This window comes from Zonotrichia leucophrys, chromosome 10, assembly GCF_028769735.1.
Source record: "Zonotrichia leucophrys gambelii isolate GWCS_2022_RI chromosome 10, RI_Zleu_2.0, whole genome shotgun sequence".
Classification (NCBI taxonomy): domain Eukaryota; kingdom Metazoa; phylum Chordata; class Aves; order Passeriformes; family Passerellidae; genus Zonotrichia; species Zonotrichia leucophrys.
This window is the reverse complement of record NC_088180.1, coordinates 3049413-3066027: the sequence shown is the minus strand read 5'-3', so window position 1 is coordinate 3066027 and position 16615 is coordinate 3049413. Positions and strand designations below refer to the sequence as shown.

General features: G+C 51.7%; 1 protein-coding gene across 1 annotated transcript in view; it reads left to right on the top strand.

Annotated features, from left to right (window-relative positions):
* The window catches only part of HCN4 (hyperpolarization activated cyclic nucleotide gated potassium channel 4), a 106337-nt gene that overhangs the window by 27312 nt on the left and 62410 nt on the right, over positions 1-16615 (top strand). The window contains exon 2 of the mRNA XM_064722202.1: positions 3753-4176. Coding sequence (XP_064578272.1) covers positions 3753-4176 — 424 coding nt within the window. The remainder of the gene's footprint in view (positions 1-3752; positions 4177-16615) is intronic.

Genomic DNA, 16615 nt, shown 5'->3' with positions numbered 1-16615 from the left:
CTTTGTTAATTTAGAGGTGAGGCCACTCAAGTCCATTTTCTCTGGACTGTGCAAGCACTGTGGAGCCAGAACAGTTCAGAAGCCACAAATGCCCAGGGTTTCAGTGCTGTTGTGAGCCAGTGGTGCTGCTGAGTCTCTCACCTCTGGGATTCACTGCTTTCTCTCCAATTCCTCACTTCCTGAGCTCATGCTCTAGAATTGCCCACACTGCACCACGGAATGAAAAAGGAAATTTCATTTAATTGTAAAGAATGACTTCCAAAAGCAATATCCCAGCCTGCTGTCACAGTGTGCTCTAGGCAGAGCAGAAAGATGGTCCAGCATTCCAAACCCACAAACCAATACCTACAGAGTGTACAGGCTGTCACATCAGCTGAGTGACACAGCAGTGCTTAAGGAGCACATATTCCTGAAGTGTCTGTGCCACAATAATTCTTAGATACATTCTGTTTAAATAATACATCAGGAATTAAGAGATCTGAGGTAGTGGTGCATGTTAAAATGTGATTTTCAGATCCAAGGAGTGTGCAGAGAGTAGGATGGAGTATAAAAACCAAGGGTGTTTGAACAAGACATCTGGTTTATATAGTGCTGTCTGTTCCCTGTGCTCTGAGCTGCTCAGTTGCACTGAGTCAACTGTAATAAAACAATACATTCATATTTATTAATTTTTCATGTAGGCTTTTGGAAACAGGAAGAGAAGTGAGAAGAAGACAGGATATCAGACATCCCAGAGATGCATCTCTGTTAAGGCTCTTTTGCAAGCCATACCAATGGCTTCACATCTGCTTAGGCTCAAAAATCAGATTCAGGTCCTAAGCCTTGCTTAGCCTCAGCCTTCCATGGACAAACCCCACACTCCTCACTTTGCCATGTGGCTCCTCTGTGTGCAAGGCAGGGATAATAACTCTGCCTCTCCTGGGTGCAGCACAGCCAATTTCATCACTGTCAGCTCCGTGGAATCCCTGGGTGAAAGGAACAACAGAAATGCAGAAAACATGGGTTATTAATAGCTGGTGCTTGCCCTTCCATACATCACATGCACTGTTAGTCATTGTGGCCAGTAATTTACAGGGAGGGGAAAGATGTTCCTGGGAGCAAATGCAAAATGACACTTGGATGGTATCAGCCCTCTGAGGTGTTGCAGGCCCACAGAGTCTAATTAAGTCTAAATGCACTGATGCCACCCTGAGCAGATCCTGCTTCCTATGTGGGTGAAATGGAAATGTGCGGGAGCTCTGCAAATCTTAACAGGGGAATTTGAACTGCCAGGCAGTTCACATTGGAAAGGCAGGTGCTGCAGTTGGTGTGCAGGCCAAATTCTTGGTGTGTCCCAGCTTTTTCTGCCTCCTTCATACAGCCCCAAGGTTGTCTGACACCTTTATTAGAGGGATCACTGCGCACAGAAGTTTCCCTTCTCTGGTTTTAAGTGGTGGCTTAAAGGTCAGAGCTGAGGGGCTGTGACAATAAGGTGGAGTCAGCATGCAGCCCTGAGGAGAGCTGTGCTGTGAGGGACACGTGGCCGTGGGGCTCAGGAGTCTCCCCTGCCCACACTGCACACCCTGGGAGCTCAGGAAGTGCTGCAGGTGAGGATGCAGGACAGCTGAGTGCACTGGGCAGGGAGAGGCTGGGCTGGCAGGGGTGCTGCAGTCAAGGGAAAGCGTTTCACTGGCCTTGTGTGTGTGCAAAACATCTTCCTTGAGCTGGGAGCCATCCTGCCACTGCTAGCCATGATCCCAAGTGTAGAAATCACCACCCAGCCCAAAAAAGAGGCACAAAAATGCAAAGATCTCAGAAGAAAGGCACTTACCTTCCCAGCACTGCAAACCTGGCTGTGCCAGGCTCATGCCATTAATTTGAAACTTGGGAAAACTCATTTTCTCTGGGCCTATCTCCTTGTGTATTCCCTAAGGGAAATGAAGGATGGCTGGGAGGTTATTTATTTTCAGTAATAATGCACACACTGCTTCCAGACTTCCTGCTATTGTGTGATTATCCAGATTAATTGCCTGGGAAAGCTGCAGCATCATCTCAGGCCCTTATTAAGGAAGCTCACAACACGGATTTATATTAATGCATATTGCTGGGTGCCACAGCCTTGCTCCTGGAGGCAGATGGACAAATCCCACTGCTGAGTGCTGCCTGCAGACTGAGGGGGGGATTGCTGGCACCTTGAAAGCCAGGAGGAGAGAGCTGAGGTCATTTTTAGAAAGCTTGTTAGTGAATAACTTTGCTTATTCTAAAATCAGTTCCCATCAGCCTCTGCTGAATGATTGTGAGAATTGCTGGGGTGCTGCTGGTTGCTGACCCTGTCTGAACATGGGCAAGGGCTGGAATCTTAAAGATGCTTTTAGGTGTTTTAAAGTGTTCTTACCAGGGAGAGAGGCTCTAGACAGAGAAGGCTTTTAAGGTATATTCTACCCTTTTGGTTTCCCTGCTGAGAGTTTAACAAACCATGGAGTTGCCTTGCTCTGAAAATCCTGTTCTGCAGCAGCTCAGCCTGGTCCAGGTTCCAGCCGAACTGCCACTGACCAAGGTAGAGCTTGAGGGTTTTTAAAGCAAGTCCAGCTCTCCTGAAACATCTCAGGGATTTTGGCTGTAGAGGGTTAGACAAAGGAGCAGGATGTGCACATCCTTCAGCAGCCCAACACTTCCCTCTGATAAATCAGTGTCAGTGCAGGGTCACACTGATGCTCTCACTGCTGTTGAGGTGATTGCTCATCTCCTGTGACAAAGGGGTGATTATTGTATTAGTAACTAGTGATATTAGAGTTGCTGTAACTAATATTGGATTAATAACTGATGATATTAGAGTAGCTGACCCATAGTGCACAACATGGGGTGCTGGAATCTTGGCAGTGTGAGTCCAGAGTGCAGCAGCATCCACATGTGACACATGAGGAGAGTCCTGGAGCACCACTGTGCTGGGCAGAGAGGCTCCTCAGCAAGCTCTGACACTGGGAAGGGTTTTAGTTTCACCCTGGGAGAGCTGGGACCACATTGTCTGACTGTGCATCTGTGGGAAATCTTTAAAAAATCCCAGTGGTATAAATTAGGGGTTCTACTCAGACTGAGTGTTACAGTAAGGGCCACTGGATAACACTGAGCTACCACTGGAGTGCAGATAAGCTTCCTGGGGACTGTGTTTCATGGAACAGGAGTTAAATGTTGGTGTTACTGTCCTTAGAAATGGAATAGGCATCTCCAGGCACTGACTCCAAGCTTTATTGATTGTTTCTGTACAACATGGGAGCCTGTAGAGCGTGGGCTGAGCTCCTGGAGTCGAGCTCGGCAGGAATCTGAACTGAAGGCTGGAGATGAGAGCACAGGCTCCAGTTCCATCCTGATCCCAGAGCTCTCAGTGCTGGCTGCTTCTGAAGCAGGATCAAGCAGCAGGAGCACAGCCTGGTGGTTTAACCCCACATGGCTTTATTGACACACAGACTCTGAGGCCTCCCCAGCCCTTCTCTCCTTACCCAGCAATCCCTGTAGTAACCTCAGGTTTCTCAGTCTCTCCCCAGGCAGCTCCCAGGTGCCAGGAAGGTGTTCAAGCAGGCATGCCCAGCCCTGGCTCAGCTCCTTTGTGAGCCCTCGAAGGCAGAGCAGGAGAGTTCCTCTGATATTAATTAGTCAATTAGCAGCTTGTGCAGCAGAGCCCAGGGGATGACTGACAGCAGAGATGGATGAGTTCATCAGTGCAGCTGACCCGGGCTCCCCGACCTGACCTCACATGTCTCTGTCTTGCTGTCCAGGTTTTACTGGGATCTCACCATGCTGCTGCTGATGGTGGGGAACCTGATCATCATCCCTGTGGGCATCACTTTCTTCAAGGATGAAAACACCACCCCGTGGATTGTCTTCAACGTGGTTTCGGACACGTTCTTTCTCATCGACCTTGTCCTCAACTTCCGGACAGGCATCGTGGTGGAGGACAACACCGAGATCATCCTGGACCCGCAGAGGATCAAGATGAAGTACCTGAAGAGCTGGTTTGTGGTGGATTTTATCTCCTCCATCCCCGTGGACTACATCTTCCTGATCGTGGAGACGCGCATCGACTCCGAGGTGTACAAGACGGCGCGGGCGCTGCGCATCGTGCGCTTCACCAAGATCCTGAGCCTGCTGCGCCTGCTGCGCCTCTCCCGCCTCATCCGCTACATCCACCAGTGGGAGGAGGTGAGACAGCCCTGCCTGCCAGCTCTGCCCTCCCACAGCTGCTTGCCTTCAGTGCTCCTTCTCCTTCCTGCCCCTAATGTCTGATGCTTTGTTGGGAATCCTGCAGGTTGTGGGCTGTGGGCTCTGGGGCCAGCATCCACGTGGATGATGCTGTGTGGGCTGCAGGGGGGTGGGCACAGGTGGGCCCCTTGCAGGAATTGTGGAGCTGGTGAACAGAGCAATCAGCCAGACAGCGAGGGCTTGCCCTCTCAGTGCCCCCAAAGGTCCAGGAACAGCTCTGAGGAAAGGGCTGGAGACAGCTGATTTGCAGAACCTGTGGCATCTGTTTGCCATCTGCTGCTTCTCTGTGCTTATCTTTTGAATGAAGAGATAAGCATAGGCATGTGTTAGAGCCCTCTTGCTTTCTGTATTCTCTGACACTCTGCTAAGGGAAAAAGGAAGGAAGAGCAATCTGCAGACAAAGGTCTGGTGAAAAGCAAGATCCCCACAAGCCCAGGACCCTGTGCTGCTCCCAGGGGGGATTCCAGGGTGCAGGGTGAGTTGTCAGGAATAATGTGGGTAAAGCCACAACCTTGCAAGTAGCTTGGAAGTCAGCTGTTTTTCTCCTGTCTTCATGCTCTCCAAAGCAGAGAGAAAGCTCCCTGCATCTCTCTCCACATGTCAGGAGCATATTTTCAGGACAAGGAAAGCTGGTCAGGGCAATTTCATCTTCATCGCCATACTTTGTGTTGTGCTTTGGAGCAGAGCCTGCTGCAGAGCATGATCTAATGCAGGGCATGCTCCTGGGAATGTGAAGGGGAAGCAGCCATGCAAGTCATGGCTCGATTGCAGCGAGCTGTCACAACATTAATTCATGACAGAGCTGAGCCCTTCCCTCCTCCAAGCACTCACAGGGAGAGAGAGCACTGGGGCATGCTTCACAAATCTCAGCCTTCATCCTTGTGGTGCTACCTTTTGTGAGGGCTTCACTTAGAGCAGGCAGAGCCTCATTGAGTTCTGAGATGTCACTGGACAGTGCTGGGGAGAGGCAGCCCGAGCCCTCAGATTTATAATTTATAATTTATAATTGATATTCATTCACTCTGTGGCGCAGGCAGGAGTGCAGAGAGAGATGAACAAAGCACAAGTGTCCTTCTGGGGTGACTCAGTGAGTCAGGGGCTGACAGGCACTGACATCTCTCCAGGTGTGCTGGCCTGTGCCGTGGTTGCTTTGCTTCCCTCTCCTCTCCTCTGAGTGGCTCAGCAGAGGTGAGCTGGTGGCTCAGGCTCTCCACAGACTCACAGGACCCGTTCCTTGACTTCCCTTCCAGGAGCTGCTGGAAGAGGACTGAAGTATATTTGCGGTTTTGTACTGAACTTGTTTTGAAAATGACAAGACAGGAGCAGATCAGTGTTTTTCCCTCTCTCACTTGTAGTTTGACCGAGCAGCCATCCCCAGCATCTGTCTCCAATGCCATTCCAGGGATGCTGTTTCTGAGCTGCTGTCCTGGGCCCTGGCACAGCCCAGCTGGGTGCCCTGTGGGGCACAGGCTCCCCAGGGTGGGGCAGTGCTGCCAGGGCAGGGCAGGGCAGGGCTGCTGCTGGTTGCAGTTTGGGACTGCAATGCAGACTCTGTGTGCACTGCAGAGCCCTGACAGCAAACACCACGGGCTGTGTCAGACTGGGCTCGGCCCAGGCTGCAGTTCCTGGACAGAGTTTGACACTGGGAGCTTCTCCAGCTTCACAGCAGGGAGGGAGGCAGGGGGAAGGGGTGATCCCCTGTCATTGGTGCAGTGCTGCCACAGAGCAGAGGGGACACAGGGAGGGGGGTGCTGCTTCATCCCTGCGTGGGAGTTGTGCTCCTGCAGCCACGCTGGCAGCTCTCTTCCTCTGAAGGGCCTGCAGATGATCCCTGTCTGAAAGGCCACATTCATCTTTCCTCCCTGCACCCCTCAGTGCTGATCTGGGAGTGCCAGGACAGAGCAGTGCTGGACAGACTCCCTCTGGGTGTGCAGGAGGTTGCTGTGCACAGCTAAAGAAGGAGGAGGATTTGGGAGAGGGGGTGCTGCAGGTCTGCTCCCTGTGGTGCCCCCCTCCTGCTCCATGCCTCATCAGCTGGCAGTGTCTCTGTAGCTCTTTGCTTCTGAGCACATCAGCTGTTGGGAGATGTGAGCAGGGTGTGCTGGGCCTCTGCAGAGGAGTGTGTGCCCTAGGGGAGCGTGTGCAGGGCCGAGCTGCATGGCCAGAGAGGGATCACCATGGCACTGTGTGAGGGCAGAGCACCCTCACTGCACAGAGCTGGGCCAGTCCCTTCCCATGGAGGCAGGGGCAGCACACACAGAGCCCTCCCCACTCAGCTCCTTGTGTTGCTGGGGTGAGGGCAGGGATCAGGGGGCCCTTCCCAAGCTGCCAGCAGCCTCTCCCTTCATTCCCCTGCAATTGGCCATGCTCTGCATGAATTTATCTCCGAGGCTGCAGTGAGCAGGAGCAGCCTTCTCCAGGGCTGCAGTGCTGTACAGCAGCCAGGCTCTCATCAGTTCCACATCAGCGCTGCTCAGGACTCTCTGAGCTGGGGCTGCAAGTCCCAGCAGCCTCTGCCATCCTCCCCAGGTCTCAGAGAGGTGCTCTGGGGATACAGCTGGGCAAACAACCTGAAGAGAAAAGGAAGGCAAAAAGCAAGAAAAACAATCTAAGGCACTCGTGTTCACTGGAGTATGAAAATAAGCTTAATTCCAAATGTAGCAGTTTCATTTGCATGATGCATTTTGCATGAGTGGTCCCACGAATGAATTTACCAGAAGGGCAGAGTATAAATAGAGCCTTGCTGAAGTGGCTGCCGTGTCTCCCCTGCAGTTGGGAGCTTGATTGCAGTGTAGGCAGCTGCACTCCCACTGCCTGGGCTCTGGCTTCCCTCAAATGTGGATCACCAGCCCCTGTGGTGTTCCCTGGAGTTCCCCAGGCCAGGAGCACAGGGCAGAGCAAACAGGGCTGCTCCAGCCAGGCTTGTCCTCCCCCAGAGTAACTCCTGTTATCTCAGCCTTTCTTTGGGGTGCCCAGCTTGGTCAGTGCTTCCTGCAGCACATGGTCCCAGGGCCAGGTGTCCCATTGTCCCACTGTCCCACTGTCCCATTGTCCCACTGTCCCAGGGTTAGGGAGCTGGGGCTCCCCACTGCTGAGCTGAGAGAGTGTCCAGGGAAAGGAGATCCAAACATGAACATCCTACAGACAGAAAAACAGCAGAAACACCATGGAACCCATGGATTCAATAGGATGAACCATCCAGGTCAGATTGGGAGTCAAACCCCTCAGTTTTCTGAGCTTTCCCTGTTGAATACACAGCATCTACCCTGTGGTTGGTGCTGAGGTGCAGTAATCTGTGTTTAATATCAAACTATTTTGACTTAAGAACATTCATTGGAACAACAGCACAATCCTGCTCCTATAAATCTGTTTCCAAATAGCACATAGGGCAAGATAACCAAAATGTTTTGATTGCAGACTCTGTGGGAGGGACTGTGATGGGAAGGAAAGGAACTATTTGGGTTTGATATATATCAAAATGGTAATACTGTCATAAGTGAGGATTTTTCAGATGTTTTTCAGGAAGAAAAATACACCTTTTGGTTTCTGCAGCTGAAGCCTGAAGCAAAGGACAATTTGATGATTTTCAGGCTATTATGTTATTGAAACCTTGCAAACTTGCCTGAGTGCTGTCTTTTTCTTCCCTCTAGTTTTTATATTACAGAGGAGCTTTAGGAGGGAGGGAATGCATCCTCTCAGGTCCCAGTGACAACTCCCAGTAACAACTGGGCACAGATCAGACCCTCTAAAGATAATGTCACTTTCCAGAAGCTTCAGCTGTTTGGAAAATGGACCCAAAGCTGGAGGGCCTGTGTGGAAGGACCAGGAGAGAGCTTCCAGAGGCCAGGAGAATATGGCTCCCAAGTGATTCTCCTTGATTTGCTAATTCCCTTTGTTTGTCTGACCTATCTGTAGCCTCTCCTAAATGCAATTACAATAATGTGGCTGGAGGCCTGGGGTATCATTGTCACCCCTAATTATGAAAGGATGGGACTATTTTGGGGCTAAGAACTATTTATGGCTCAGATAAACATCACTCAGAGACAGTGAGATTTTAGAGGAGCAAGCAGGCAGTCACAGCCCAAAGTAGTCACAAGTTCTTTGTTACAAGGCAATGCAGAACTTTCTAACCCAATGAATAGATGCCACAAGTTTTATTTTGCTTTTCTAATCTGTCACCTTTACTCACTTCTGCTGCACTGTGAATGCTTTTACCCAGCAGGTTTCTGTCTCACATGCACACACACAAATTCTTCTGTTGTAACTTCTAAACTCTCAAGGTTGTGAGCTCAGTCCTCACACAGGGCACCAGTTTGTTGGATTAAGCCCTTTTCTGACCCAGAGATGGGGCAGCTGAGAGGTGTTTGAAAAACTTTCATTCCATTTTCAGTCTCATGAGAAGGGTGAGACAATACAGATGTTACAATTCACACCATCACAATCAGAAGCCAACTATTTCCTAATTACATTATGAGCATTTCTGGGCCTATCAGCTTTTGTCACACCATGCTGGAAATGCTTTAAAACAAATAATCTAAAATTCATCTTCCATAGTTCTATTTCTCCAAAATATCTGATCTTATCTGCAAGGCCATCCTTTGGAAGTTGTTTTTAGTTCCATTTCTCTCTCAGCAATGTCTGTCCTATTCCATGGCATTTCTCAGTCAGCATTTATCTCAAGGTTTGCATACAGATATGTGAGCCTTCTGTCAGGCTCTGAGAATTCTCTACAAACCCATTTCCCACATCAGCTTATTCCATACAACCCCACCCCTACACTAGAAACCCTTCACCATCTATCAATGCAGTTTCTCACTTATTCAAAGCATATTCTTACAGCTATACAAACATAAGTTTATGATTTTTCTGTTTAATGTCTGTGTATTGTATATTTACATCAACCCAAGGCTGCAAATCAAACCCTTCAGTGTCTGTGGAAGTTTCTGCTTTTCTGATTCCCACACAGGGGAATGGGATGGGATGTTTGGCCAAACGTGTAAGGGGAGAGGGGAGGAGCTGGGCAGTGACTGTTCCCAGCACAGCAGGGTCCTGTGGCACAGGCAGCTCCAAGGGCCTGAGCAGATCCTTTCTTAATAGAATTTGCAATTCTGTCCCATTAAACAGCAAGGCAGGCCCAGGAGAGCAACTCATCAAAACCTGTGGCCAGGCTTGGGTACAATCAGCCTCAACAAACACCAGCAGTGTGGCCAGGAAGGGACTGGGGGCTGGGCTTCTTCCTAATTTGCATTACCTCATTTCTGAAGCCTTATTAAGCACTTTCTTTAATGTGCTTGCAGGAGCTGATTAAAACCATAATGCAAGATACAGGAATTTTCATTCTCACTGCACAAAGTGACCCCAAACTTGAGACATCTTTTCCTCTCAGAGAAAATCCTGGCTGCCCTGAAACAAATGGCAACACACCCTCTTGTTGGAATATCAGTCAGAGGTGTTTCATTATTGCACCACAGCCTCTCACATGGAACTGTTGTCACTTGTGCAGCACAAAATCCTTGTGGAGGGAGAGCAGACAGCACAAGGACATGGATATTATTTATTCCTGTACATTGAATTTTCCTTCTCCTGTCCCTGGGCATCCCCTGCTCCATCCCCTGCCCTGTGCCAGGAGAAACACACCCAGAAAAGTTTTTTTGGAGGAGCTGTTCTTTGCAGGAAGTTCTACTGCTCTAATGGAAATTCAGCTCCCCACCTGGGCCCTGGGAATACAGTTTCAAAGAGAATATCATCAAAAATGGCTTCTAATGAATTATAAGGAGCCAGGCAAATATTTGAATAGCTGTGCAGCCACGGGGCTTGCCATGAAAAGGAAAAAGCTTTTCCTTTTCCTACACTCACCTCCTGGCAGTGCTTAATGGGTCCTGTGTCAACAGCAGGGTGTGAGCAGGGAATGCCTGCTCTGGGCTTTAGGGTTAGGGCACACAGTGTCTGTCTGTCTGTCTGTCTGTGTCTATAGGAATGCCTGCTCTGGGCTTTGGGATTAGGGCACACAGTGTCTGTCTGTCTGTCTTCTGTCTGTCTGTCTGTCTGTCTGTGTCTATAGGAATGCCTGCTCTGGGCTTTGGGATTAGGGCACACAGTGTCTGTCTGTCTGTCTTCTGTCTGTGTGTGTCTATAGGAATGCCTGCTCTGGCTTGGTTAGGGCACACAGGTGTCTGTCTTCTGTCTGTCTGTCTGTTGTCTATAGGAATGCCTGTCTGGCTTGGATAGGCACGTGCTTTGTAGGATACTGGTTTGGATAGGGCACAGAGTCTTTTCTGTGTCTATAGAACTCTGTGGTTGGGATTAGGCAAAATCTCGAACCTGATTTGGGGTTTGAGATTAGGGCACAGTGTCTGTAGGGATACCTGCTTTGGGATTAGGGCACAGAGTGTCTGTCTGTAGAAATACCTGCTGTGGGATTTGGGATTAGGGCACAGAGTATCTATAGGAATACCTGCCATGGGGTTTGGGATTAGGGCACCGAGCTGTGTGTCTATAGGAATACCTGGTTTGGGGTTAGGATACAGAGCCATCTGTCTGTAGGAATTCCTGCTTTGGGATTAGGGCACAGAGCCATCTGTGGGGCAGGAGCTCAGAGCCAGGCTGTGGCAGTGGGAGCCATTTGCTGTCTCAGGGCTGGTTTGCCCTGGTGAGTTCTCAGCACAGAGGTGCCCGTGTGGCAGATCCAGCTGGGCACTGCCCTGGGCAGAGCAGTGGGGTTGAACCCTCCCTCCTGCAGGGCAGTGACAGGGTGCTGCTGTGCCCAGCTCTGTCAGGGGTGCCAGGGTCCCTCAGTCTGCCTGTTCCTGCTGGCTGGGGCTGTGCAGGGTTCCTAAAGCCACAGACTGCTGCTCTCCTGGTAATCCCTGGCAGAGCTGGGCCTGGCCTCTGTGGGTTTGCTGTCTCTCAGGGAGCTCTCATCCCCTGTGCCCTGCCAGCCCCAGCTGCCTCAGCTCCGTGCCCACACTGTGCCAGCTGCCTGGCATTTGCCTCGGGCCATTGTCTTTGGAGGGTCCATTATCACTGCTGTGTTACAATAACAGAGGGAGGGATGTGCTGCAGCCTGGCACCAGGGCTCCTCCTGCCACTGTCACTTCCTGAGGTTTGATGGAGATTTACTGACAGGGTTTGTTCCAGCTGCAGCCCTGCAGGAGCCGGGCCCAGCCTGCCCTGGGGCTGGCACACAGGGCACAGTGAGGAGCTGTCACCTATCCTGAGTCAGCCTGGAAGGCACCACCCAGGCACAGGATTGTGTTGGGAGGGCTCTGGAATATCCCAGGGAGGAAACCCCAGAGCCTGTCTGGGCTCTGCTCAGGGCTGAGCACTGCCCAGGGCAGCAGTTCTGCCTCATGTGAAGGGCAGCTCCTGGGCTCAGGCCCTGCCTGTGGCTCTGGGGCCATTGCTGGGCCTGGAGCTGAGCCTGGGACCTGCTCTGCCCTTCCCTGCATACAGGGACAAACAGGGACACTCAGGGCTACGCAGGGACACCCAGGGATATGCTGGGATAACAAGGGACAGCACCCAGGGATACCCTGGAACAGCACTCAGGGACACCCAGGGATAGCCTGGGATACCCAGGGACACCCAGGGCTGAGGGCTCCTCTCCAGGCTGAGCAGCCCCAGCCCCCCCAGCCTCTCCTCAGCAGGGAGGTGCTCCAGGCCCTTCCTCATCTCTGCAGCCTCTGGAGCTCCCTGTCCCTGTTGTCCTGAGGAGCCCAGAGCAGTTCACAGCCCTCCAGGGTGAGCAGAGGGCAGCAGCTTTTGTAAGGTGTGTTTGTGACAGGGACAGGGGGCTGACAGCTCTGTGTTCCTGTTAAAGGGACCTTCTAAATCACACCCCCATGCTGTGAGCTCAGGAAGCAGCAAGGGCGGTGCCCATTCCCTGAAGTGTGTGGGAGCACAGATTTCCCCCTCAGAAGGGCTGTGCCCCACAGAAGGAGTGCTGTGAAAGGCTCTGCAGCAGGAATTGACCCCCTCAGGCGTGTCAGTGCCCCCAGCCCTCACAGCCTGCTGCCAGCACATCACCTGTGACACCCACACAGACAGTGCTGGTGCTGGGGACAGCTGAGGCAGCTCCTGAACCTTCCACAGACTGATTCCTGTCACACTTGGGCTCCTGATCCAATGCCAGCTCTGTTTTGTCCCTCAGAGTGTGTTCTGCCAGGCTCAGCCCAGACTTGGAGGCCAGTTTGTCTGAGGCACATCAGCCCTGGCAAGTGGGTGCAAATGAATGGCTCCTCTTCAAAGGCTCTTCCAGGAAGGCATTATTGATTGCATTCAGAGCAAGTGGGAAACTTTAATGAGACAGCCAGAGAGAGAGAGCAGCATTTCCCTGCCTCCCTGGCTGGGTTCAGCAAGGCAGGGCTGGAGAGAACGTGCCAGATCTGAGACTTGTGTCAATGAGGCAGGAGCTTGGCCCACATAGCACCATGGCCAAAACTCAAATTGGCTGGTGGAGGAGAAGGGGATTTTGAGCAGCATGGCAGTGGGGAGCTGCTTTCTGCCAGGAGAGATTGAAATCAGCTCCTTCCTGTCCCCTCAGAGCATCCTCCTGTGCTGTGAGCAGTGTGGAGGGGGCTCACAGCTGGTCTGTCAGTCAGGGTTGAAGAAGAGAAGCTGATAAGAGTTGCCTTTGCCCCTGAAAGGAGTTGTACCAAGGTGGGGAAATGGAGGAGAAGAAGAGATAAATAAGGGGTCTGCAGTTAGATTTTGGAGGAAAGCAGTGGTGGAGACCACCCTGCACCAGTGAACATGATGCTGATTTATTGTGGCCAGTGAATAAGTATAAACTTTGTGAGAGGGTATAAAAAGACAAAAAAGAGAGAAGCTTCTTAAATACAGGGTGTTCTTCTGTTTGTTCCAACTGTCTCAACAGCCACAGCTCAGTGCCAGCCCCACAGAAGGGTCTGGGCTCCTCCTGCCCTCCCACTGGAAGGAAAGGGCTGCTCTTCCCCAGGGCACCAAACCCCTCAGAGGCCAGGCTTAGAAACCCCCAGCCCTGAGCCCAGCTTTCGTTTTGACCCACTTTTCTCCTTGCCAGAAATGTGGCAATGGAAGAAAACAGCAGTGTGAGGTGAAGGAAGGAGAAACCTTCCTTGGGAAGGACAAGAGGCAGGCCCAGAGAGGTGTGTGAGGCTTTAATGGGCAGCAGCCTCATTGATGAAGTTATTTTCTGAGCCCTGCTGTGAAAAGAGCTGTTTGGAAGACAGTTTCAGGACATGCAATTATCCAGTTTGCCAGCTTAATGCATTCAACTTAACCTCATTTTTATGAAGCAGAAATCAATGTGGTAACTTTTTCAGGGCTAAGAGATGACATTTTATTCTTGCTTCTCTCATAAGGAGGCATATTTTTAAGCTTCATTTTCTGCTGTAACTCCTCCTTCTCCCACTTTTGCTTAAGCAGGAATACTCCAAGGACTAGAGGAAAGAGTGAGGCAATTTCCACATTCCCAGAGTCACATTAGAATGGAAAATAATTCTGAAATCTCTTTGCAATGCATGGAAGCATTTTTCTTCTTGGGAAAGGACTTGGAAATGCATTTAGAACTTCAATACAAGCACTTTTTCATTAATTCCATCCAAGCACCACTTCACCTGGGAAGGATTCTGATGGTGCTGATCTTCCCCCCAGTTTTTCACTCCAAGGAATGCATGGCCCCTGTTCTCTGTTGTGCCAGTGGCTCTCACCCTCTCTGCTCCCACCTGGGCAGAAGTGTTTTGGTCTCAGGTTTCTCTGTAGTTGATATGACCCCAAGGTATTAGAAAGTCTCTTTTCCCAGCCCCATGACAGAAGAAGAAGTTGAGATTCCTCAGTTCTGTTTTTCAAGGTTGTTTGTTTTCTCTGATCTGTTCCATTCTTCCCCTGACCTGCTGAGATCTGCCCACCAGGTTGGGTTGTGGCACAGTCCCTGCCCTTGGGGTGGTGTTGGCTTTTTATACTAAGAACTACCTGGACTTTATTTACAATAATTTTCCAATACCTATCACCTATGTCAGACACTCTGTCTCTAAACCAATCCAAAAGTGCCACCATCACAGCAGAAGATGGAGGACAAGAAGGACAGGACATGCCCAGATTCCTCCATCTTGCCTCTTGAACCCCAATTCTAAAACCCCAAAATTCTACTTTTTCACCCTGTGACAAATTCACTATCATTCTACTCAAACTCTTGTGGCTTGTAAATCTCACACAAAGTTGGTCATTGTTTCCATGGGCTAAAATCCAAGGCACAGGTGTGTTTGACTCTGTGCCAAGGTCTCTGAGCCCCTTGACAGGATCTGGGATCACCCAGGGCAGCCAGAGCAATGTCCTGGGTCCTGACATTTTGGTACCTGTTCCTCCCCTGTGTCTCCTTCCCTTCCCAAGCCAGAATTCCTGCAGAGCAGCAGCTGCCAGAGCTTGTGCAGAAGCTCCCCAACAAAACTGTGCCATAGAACTGGAGAGAGCAGGTGACTGCCCTGCTTCTCATGGGCATGGGCATGGGCATGGGCATTGGCATGGGCACGCTAACTGCCCTGCTTCTCATGGCCATGGTAACTGCCCTGCTTCTCATGGGCATGGGCATGGGCATGGTAACTGCCCTGCTTCTCATGGGCATGGGCATGGTAACTGCCCTGCTTCTCATGGGCATGCCCCCTGGCCAAGCCCTGGCACTGCTGGCACGGTGGCAGCACACACAGGGAGTGTCAGTGACACGTGCAGAGTCCTGTCCCTGCTGAGCTGCTGCTGATGGTGTCTCTGCCATTTGCTCATCCAGTATTTATGAGGGAGAAGCCAGGAATGAGGGAAGGCCTCATCAGGGGGAACATTCTGCCTTTGGTGACAGCTGGAAAGGGAAAGTGAGAGATGTGATCTGAAAACAGCAACACCAGAATTCTGAATTTTGCTGGCTACCTTCTGGGTGTGGGCTGAGCCACAGGCCTGGAGTGCCACCATGTCCCCTGCCTTGGAATGAAGGCACCTCACAGGTATCAGCTGCAGCTCCTCCACCCCCCAGAGAGCCACCAGGCCCTCTGTGACACCAACACCCCTCTCTGCAGAGTGCCCTGTCCCCAGGCTGGGGACACTGTTCACTCCTCAATAGGAACAGAGCACAGCCCTGGGTGGGACCTTCCCATCTTTCTCTCAGCCCCATCAGTCTGGATGTGTCCAGTGGGCTTGGGGTCATGAGGGGACCGAGCAGAGGGACGGTGGGCTTGTGGTTTCTCTGGGTGCCCAGCTCCTGGGGCTTTGGAGAGAGGCAGAAATTTGGGGAAGGTGTTTCTGAGCTTTGGATCCAGCCAGGATGGGTCATGAAGAAACAACCAGGGTCTGTGTGTGTTGGAGCAGAGGGAGGCTGGTCTGAGGGCAGATCTTGAGGTAAGGGGTGAGTCAGGAGCTGAAGATGCCTGGGAGCAGCTGGATCCTTCCCCTGGGATCACCTGAGCACTGCCCCAGCATGGAGCAGCTCCAAGGGTGAACTTTGGGAGCAGGAATCCTTCCCCTGGGATCACCTGAGCTCTGCCCCAGCATGGAGCAGCTCCAAGGGTGAACTCTGGGAGCAACTGGATCTTCCCTGGATCACCTGAGCACTGCCCTAGCATGGAGCAGCTCCAAGGGTGAACTTTGGGAGCAACTGAATCCTTCCCCTGGGATCACCTGAGCTCTGCCCCAGCATGGAGCAGCTCCAAGGGTGAATTCTGGGAGCAGCTGGATCCTTCCCCTGGGATCACCTGAGCATTGCCCCAGCATGGAGCAGCTCCAAGGGTGAACTTTGGGAGCAACTGGATCCTTCCCCCGGGATCACCTGAGCACTGCCCCAGCATGGAGCAGCTCCAAGGGTGAACTTTGGGAGCAGGAATCCTTCCCCAGGGATCACCTGAGCACTGCCCCAGCATGGAGCAGCTCCAAGGGTGAACTCTGGGAGCAGGAATCCTTCCCCTGGGATCACCTGAGCTCTGCCCTAGCATGGAGCAGCTCCAAGGGTGAACTTTGGGAGCAACTGGATCCTTCCCCTGGGATCACCTGAGCTCTGCCCCAGCATGGAGCAGCTCCAAGGGTGAGCTTTGGGAGCAGGAATCCTTCCCCTGGAATCACCTGAGCACTGCCCCAGCATGGAGCAGCTCCAAGGGTGAACTCTGGGAGCAGGAATCCTTCCCCTGGGATCACCTGAGCACTGCCCCAGCATGGAGCAGCTCCAAGGGTGAACTTTGGGAGCAACTGGATCCTTCCCCTGGGATCACCTGAGCTCTGCCCCAGCATGGAGCAGCTCCAGAGGGTGAACTTTGGGAGCAACTGGATCCTTCCCCTGGGATCACCTGAGCTCTGCCCCAGCATGGAGGAGCCCCAGAGGGTGAACTTTGGGAGAGCCTCTCTCGGTGCTGGCACTGACAAGCAC